Source organism: Scomber scombrus, unplaced genomic scaffold, assembly GCF_963691925.1.
Source record: "Scomber scombrus unplaced genomic scaffold, fScoSco1.1 SCAFFOLD_281, whole genome shotgun sequence".
NCBI classification, from domain to species: Eukaryota; Metazoa; Chordata; class Actinopteri; order Scombriformes; family Scombridae; genus Scomber; species Scomber scombrus.
Genome location: NW_026910456.1, coordinates 5001 through 12032, shown reverse-complemented (window position 1 = coordinate 12032; position 7032 = coordinate 5001). Strand labels below are relative to the sequence as shown.

Here is a 7032-nt window from a genome sequence, read left to right as displayed (position 1 = left end):
GTGTTGGTTATTAATGTTTGTGTAGTTTCAAGACTCTGCCTGCAGTCTGCTCAGCATCTTTTTCTTTAATATCCTCATGTAGCATGTAGCATGTAGCATGTAGCATGTAGCATGTAGCCTGTGAGCACACTCAACATTAATCTGATAGCACTTCAGTTATTATTGTCATTAAGGTTTTAGTTTGATATGAATTATGGAATCAGCTTTAAACATTAAAAGTCTTAAAGTGACATCATAAAAAAACAGAAACAGCAGTTTAATAAAAGTCCTGGTCGGGAGTTTATTTGATTCAAAATCTGTACATTTGAAACGTTTTGATCCAAACATGAAAAATATGTAAAAATATCCAAAAATATCCAAAAATATTCCCGATTTACAGAAACATGGAGTTTGATGTACCATCTTCAGGACGTGACTGGTTTTCATGTCTCAGTGTTTGAAGGAGATCAGCTGTTAGTCTGGAGAAACACGTCAGACACACTTCTAACGTTTATGATTCATAAAGTTTAAACGTCTAATCTCATCGTTTCATCGAAGTCTAACTTGTGTTGGCTGTGAGGCGTTCACTGTCTGTGGGGCAAAACAGTACTGAGCCCACAGCAGAGTCCATCAGTCAGTCTGGTGTTTGAACAAATTAAACATTAAAGTCTGGACGGCTGAGCTGACGGACGAGTCGTCATGGAAACGATCGACTCGTGCCCGTTGATGTCAGCGCGTTTGTTTCAACATCGACTCGCCTCCTACTGAGCGCGTGCAGAGGACGGGCGAGCAGCCGCAGTGTTCACTCTGCAGGACGGAACAAACCACAGAAGAAGAAGTCGTGTTTACGAGGTCTGAACGGAGACGCTTAAACGCCTCACAGACCAGCACTGATGGTGCGTTCAGGTGCTTCTCGTCAGTGTTTCTCCAGACTGCTGCTGTGACACCTGTACTCACCTGTCACACACACACACACACACACACACACACACACACACACACACACACACACACACACACACACACACACACACACACACACACATTCATACTGCACATGTACAACACGCTCACACTACAGTTAAAGTGGATTCAGAGAAGCTCGAGCTGTGTGTGTGTGTGTGTGTGTGTGTGTGTGTGTGTGTGTGTGTGTGTGTGTGTGTGTGTGTGTGTGTGTGTGTGTGTGTGTGAGAACAGTCCGTCTGCAGCTCTCAGACCTGAATGTGCAGAAATTGTTTACGATGAGTCTTGAAGTCTTCGGGCACAGTGTCTGAAACACAGATCAGCTGACATTAAACATCCATCAGAATATTTCTTTAACGTGTTTGAGACGTTTGTTCATGGTGCCGGGGTCAAAGGGTCAAAGGGTCAAAGGGTTAGGGTCAAAGGGTTAGGGTCAAAGGGTCAAAGGGTTAGGGTCAAAGGGTCAAAGGGTTAGGGTCAAAGGGTCAAAGGGTTAGGGTCAAAGGGTTAGGGTCAAAGGGTTAGGGTCAAAGGGTCAAAGGGTTAGGGTCAAAGGGTTAGGGTCAAAGGGTTAGGGTCAAAGGAAGGGTCAAAGGGTTAGGGTCAAAGGGTCAAAGGGTCAAAGGGTTAGGGTCAAAGGGTCAAAGGGTTAGGGTCAAAGGGTTAGGGTCAAAGGGTTAGGGTCAAAGGGTCAAAGGGTTAGGGTCAAAGGGTTAGGGTCAAAGGGTCAAAGGGTCAAAGGGTTAGGGTCAAAGGGTCAAAGGGTCAAAGGGTTAGGGTCAAAGGGTCAAAGGGTCAAAGGGTTAGGGTCAAAGGTCGTACCGTTACACCTGTAGCGCAGGTTGGACCAGATGATGTTTTCCTGTGAGAAGCAGAACACGCCGAGCCGGCCGCCTCTCATCGTGGTGTCGGTCACAACGCCGGAGTCTGCCACCAAGTCCATCCCTTCATACAGCCTGACCCTGAAACCAGCAGGGAGACGCGCCGGGTCACAAACCCAACGCCCACCGGGAGGCGCCGGGTCACAAACCCGACGCCCACCGGGAGGCGCCGGGTCACAAACCCAACACCCACTGGGAGGCGCCGGGTCACAAACCCAACGCTCACCGGGAGGCGCCGGGTCACAAACCCAACGCCCACCGGGAGGCGCCGGGTCACAAACCCAACACCCAACGGGACGCGCCGAGTCACAAACCCAACACCCACTGGGAGGCGCCGGGTCACAAACCCAACGCTCACCGGGAGGCGCCGGGTTACAAACCCAACACCCACCGGGAGGCGCCGGGTTACAAACCCAACGCTCACCGGGACGCGCCGGGTTACAAACCCAACGCCCACCGGGAGGCGCCGGGTCACAAACCCAACGCTCACTGGGAGGCGCCGGGTTACAAACCCAACACCCACCGGGACGCGCCGGGTCACAAACCCAACGCTCACTACAGTAAGAGACTAACACCCCCCCCTCCGCCCCCCTCCTTCCCGCCCCCCTCCTTCCTGCCCCCCCTCCTTCCTGCCCCCCCCCTCCTTCCTGCCCCCCCTCCTTCCTGCCCCCCCCCTCCTTCCTGCCCCCCCCTTCTTTTCTTCTCCTCCTGAAGAATGTGCACTCAGACTGTTTTTAAGCTTAGACACAGATTCAGTTTCTGATCAATAAATTCAGAGACTGATTATTGATTATTGGTTCTGGAAGTCAGTACAGGAAATCAGATCGTCATGACGACGGTGACCTGATGTTTATCAGTGACATCACAGTGTCTCCACTCTGACTGCAGCTTTAAAACACGATGCGTCTCTCTGTCTCTGATCTGCATATCAACGGTTGCCGAGGCGATTCTGGCCTGGGCTCTGGTCGTCATGGAGACCATTACAATAGAGTACTGGGGGGCCCGAAACCACAAAGAAGTTTCAGAGAGGAAAGAATGTAGTAAAAAGACACAGCTGCACCCGGACTCTGTACTACAGAGTACTACAGAGTACTACATAGTACTACACAGTACTACACAGTACTACAGAGTACTACACAGTACTACATAGTACTACAGAGTACTACAGAGTACTACACAGTACTACACAGTACTACATAGTACTACACAGTACTACAGAGTACTACACAGTACTACAGAGTACTACAGAGTACTACATAGTACTACATAGTACTACACAGTACTACACAGTACTAAAGAGTACTACAGAGTACTACATAGTACTACATAGTACTACATAGTACTACACAGTACTACACAGTACTACAGAGTACTATACAGTACTACAGAGTACTATACAGTACTACACAGTACTATACAGTACTACACAGTACTACAGAGTACTACAGAGTACTACATAGTACTACATAGTACTACACAGTACTACACAGTACTACACAGTACTACATAGTACTACACAGTACTACAGAGTACTATACAGTACTACACAGTACTATACAGTACTACACAGTACTACACAGTACTACAGAGTACTACACAGTACTACACAGTACTACAGAGTACTATACAGTACTACAGAGTACTACACAGTACTACACAGTACTACAGAGTACTACACAGTACTATACAGTACTACACAGTACTACACAGTACTACAGAGTACTATACAGTACTACAGAGTACTACACAGTACTACACAGTACTACAGAGTACTACACAGTACTATACAGTACTACACAGTACTACACAGTACTACATAGTACTACACAGTACTACACAGTACTACAGAGTACTACACAGTACTACACAGTACTACACAGTACTACACAGTACTACAGAGTACTACACAGTACTACACAGTACTACAGAGTACTACACAGTACTACACAGTACTACACAGTACTACAGAGTACTACACAGTACTACAGAGTACTACACAGTACTACACAGTACTACAGAGTACTATACAGTACTACACAGTACTATACAGTACTACACAGTACTACACAGTACTACAGAGTACTACACAGTACTACACAGTACTACAGAGTACTACACAGTACTACAGAGTACTACACAGTACTACACAGTACTACAGAGTACTACAGAGTACTACACAGTACTACACAGTACTACACAGTACTACAGAGTACTACACAGTACTACAGAGTACTACACAGTACTACACAGTACTACAGAGTACTATACAGTACTACACAGTACTATACAGTACTACACAGTACTACACAGTACTACAGAGTACTACACAGTACTACACAGTACTACAGAGTACTATACAGTACTACACAGTACTATACAGTACTACACAGTACTACACAGTACTACAGAGTACTACACAGTACTACATAGTACTACACAGTACTACACAGTACTGCAGAGTACTACACAGTACTACAGAGTACTACACAGTACTACACAGTACTACACAGTACTACACAGTACTACAGAGTACTACACAGTACTACAGAGTACTACAGAGTACTACAGAGTACTACACAGTACTACATAGTACTACACAGTACTACAGAGTACTACACAGTACTACAGAGTACTACACAGTACTACACAGTACTACACAGTACTACAGAGTACTACACAGTACTACACAGTACTACAGAGTACTACACAGTACTACAGAGTACTACATAGTACTACACAGTACTACATAGTACTACACAGTACTACACAGTACTACAGAGTACTACACAGTACTACAGAGTACTACACAGTACTACACAGTACTACATAGTACTACATAGTACTACACAGTACTACAGAGTACTACATAGTACTACACAGTACTACAGAGTACTACACAGTACTACACAGTACTACAGAGTACTACACAGTACTACAGAGTACTACAGAGTACTACAGAGTACTACATAGTACTACACAGTACTACATAGTACTACACAGTACTACACAGTACTACAGAGTACTACACAGTACTACAGAGTACTACACAGTACTACACAGTACTACATAGTACTACATAGTACTACACAGTACTACAGAGTACTACATAGTACTACATAGTACTACAGAGTACTACACAGTACTACACAGTACTACATAGTACTACATAGTACTACATAGTACTACAGAGTACTACATAGTACTACATAGTACTACAGAGTACTACACAGTACTACACAGTACTACATAGTACTACATAGTACTACACAGTACTACAGAGTACTACATAGTACTACATAGTACTACAGAGTACTACAGAGTACTACACAGTACTACATAGTACTACACAGTACTACACAGTACTACAGAGTACTACACAGTACTACATAGTACTACATAGTACTACACAGTACTACAGAGTACTACATAGTACTACATAGTACTACAGAGTACTACAGAGTACTACACAGTACTACAGAGTACTACATAGTACTACATAGTACTACAGAGTACTACAGAGTACTACACAGTACTACATAGTACTACACAGTACTACACAGTACTACACAGTACTACACAGTACTACAGAGTACTACACAGTACTACAGAGTACTACACAGTACTACACAGTACTACAGAGTACTACAGAGTACTACACAGTACTACACAGTACTACACAGTACTACATAGTACTACACAGTACTACACAGTACTACAGAGTACTACACAGTACTACAGAGTACTACAGAGTACTACACAGTACTACAGAGTACTACACAGTACTACACAGTACTACAGAGTACTACACAGTACTACAGAGTACTACACAGTACTACACAGTACTACATAGTACTACATAGTACTACACAGTACTACAGAGTACTACATAGTACTACATAGTACTACAGAGTACTACAGAGTACTACACAGTACTACACAGTACTACACAGTACTACACAGTACTACACAGTACTACAGAGTACTACACAGTACTACAGAGTACTACAGAGTACTACACAGTACTACAGAGTACTACAGAGTACTACACAGTACTACAGAGTACTACACAGTACTACATAGTACTACACAGTACTACACAGTACTACACAGTACTACACAGTACTACAGAGTACTACACAGTACTACAGAGTACTACACAGTACTACACAGTACTACAGAGTACTACAGAGTACTACACAGTACTACACAGTACTACACAGTACTACATAGTACTACACAGTACTACACAGTACTACAGAGTACTACACAGTACTACAGAGTACTACAGAGTACTACACAGTACTACAGAGTACTACAGAGTACTACAGAGTACTACACAGTACTACACAGTACTACACAGTACTACATAGTACTACACAGTACTACACAGTACTACAGAGTACTACACAGTACTACACAGTACTACACAGTACTACACAGTACTACAGAGTACTACACAGTACTACACAGTACTACAGAGTACTACAGAGTACTACACAGTACTACACAGTACTACACAGTACTACACAGTACTACACAGTACTACACAGTACTACAGAGTACTACACAGTACTACAGAGTACTACACAGTACTACACAGTACTACAGAGTACTACAGAGTACTACACAGTACTACACAGTACTACACAGTACTACATAGTACTACACAGTACTACACAGTACTACAGAGTACTACACAGTACTACAGAGTACTACAGAGTACTACACAGTACTACAGAGTACTACAGAGTACTACACAGTACTACAGAGTACTACACAGTACTACACAGTACTACAGAGTACTACAGAGTACTACACAGTACTACAGAGTACTACAGAGTACTACACAGTACTACAGAGTACTACAGAGTACTACAGAGTACTACACAGTACTACACAGTACTACACAGTACTACAGAGTACTACAGAGTACTACAGAGTACTACACAGTACTACACAGTACTACACAGTACTACACAGTACTACAGAGTACTACAGAGTACTACACAGTACTACAGAGTACTACAGAGTACTACAGAGTACTACAGAGTACTACACAGTACTACAGAGTACTACATAGTACTACAGAGTACTACACAGTACTACAGAGTACTACAGAGTACTACAGAGTACTGCCCCCCCCCAGGTCTCACCGTATGTAGCCTACTTGAGGCCGGTGGCTGAGCTGCCAGCGATACGAGGTTTTATC

The 7032-nt window shown here is 43.8% G+C and overlaps 1 protein-coding gene across 1 annotated transcript in view; it reads right to left on the bottom strand.

Annotated features, from left to right (window-relative positions):
• Window positions 1-326: 326 nt before the first annotated feature.
• The window catches only part of thbs3a (thrombospondin 3a), a gene marked incomplete at its 5' end in the record, with an annotated part of 11562 nt that continues 4856 nt past the window's right edge, over window positions 327-7032 (bottom strand). The window contains 3 exon segments of the mRNA XM_062415185.1: window positions 327-1249; window positions 1765-1904; window positions 6977-7032. The exon segment at window positions 6977-7032 is cut by the window's right edge and continues 117 nt beyond it. Coding sequence (XP_062271169.1) covers window positions 1191-1249; window positions 1765-1904; window positions 6977-7032 — 255 coding nt within the window.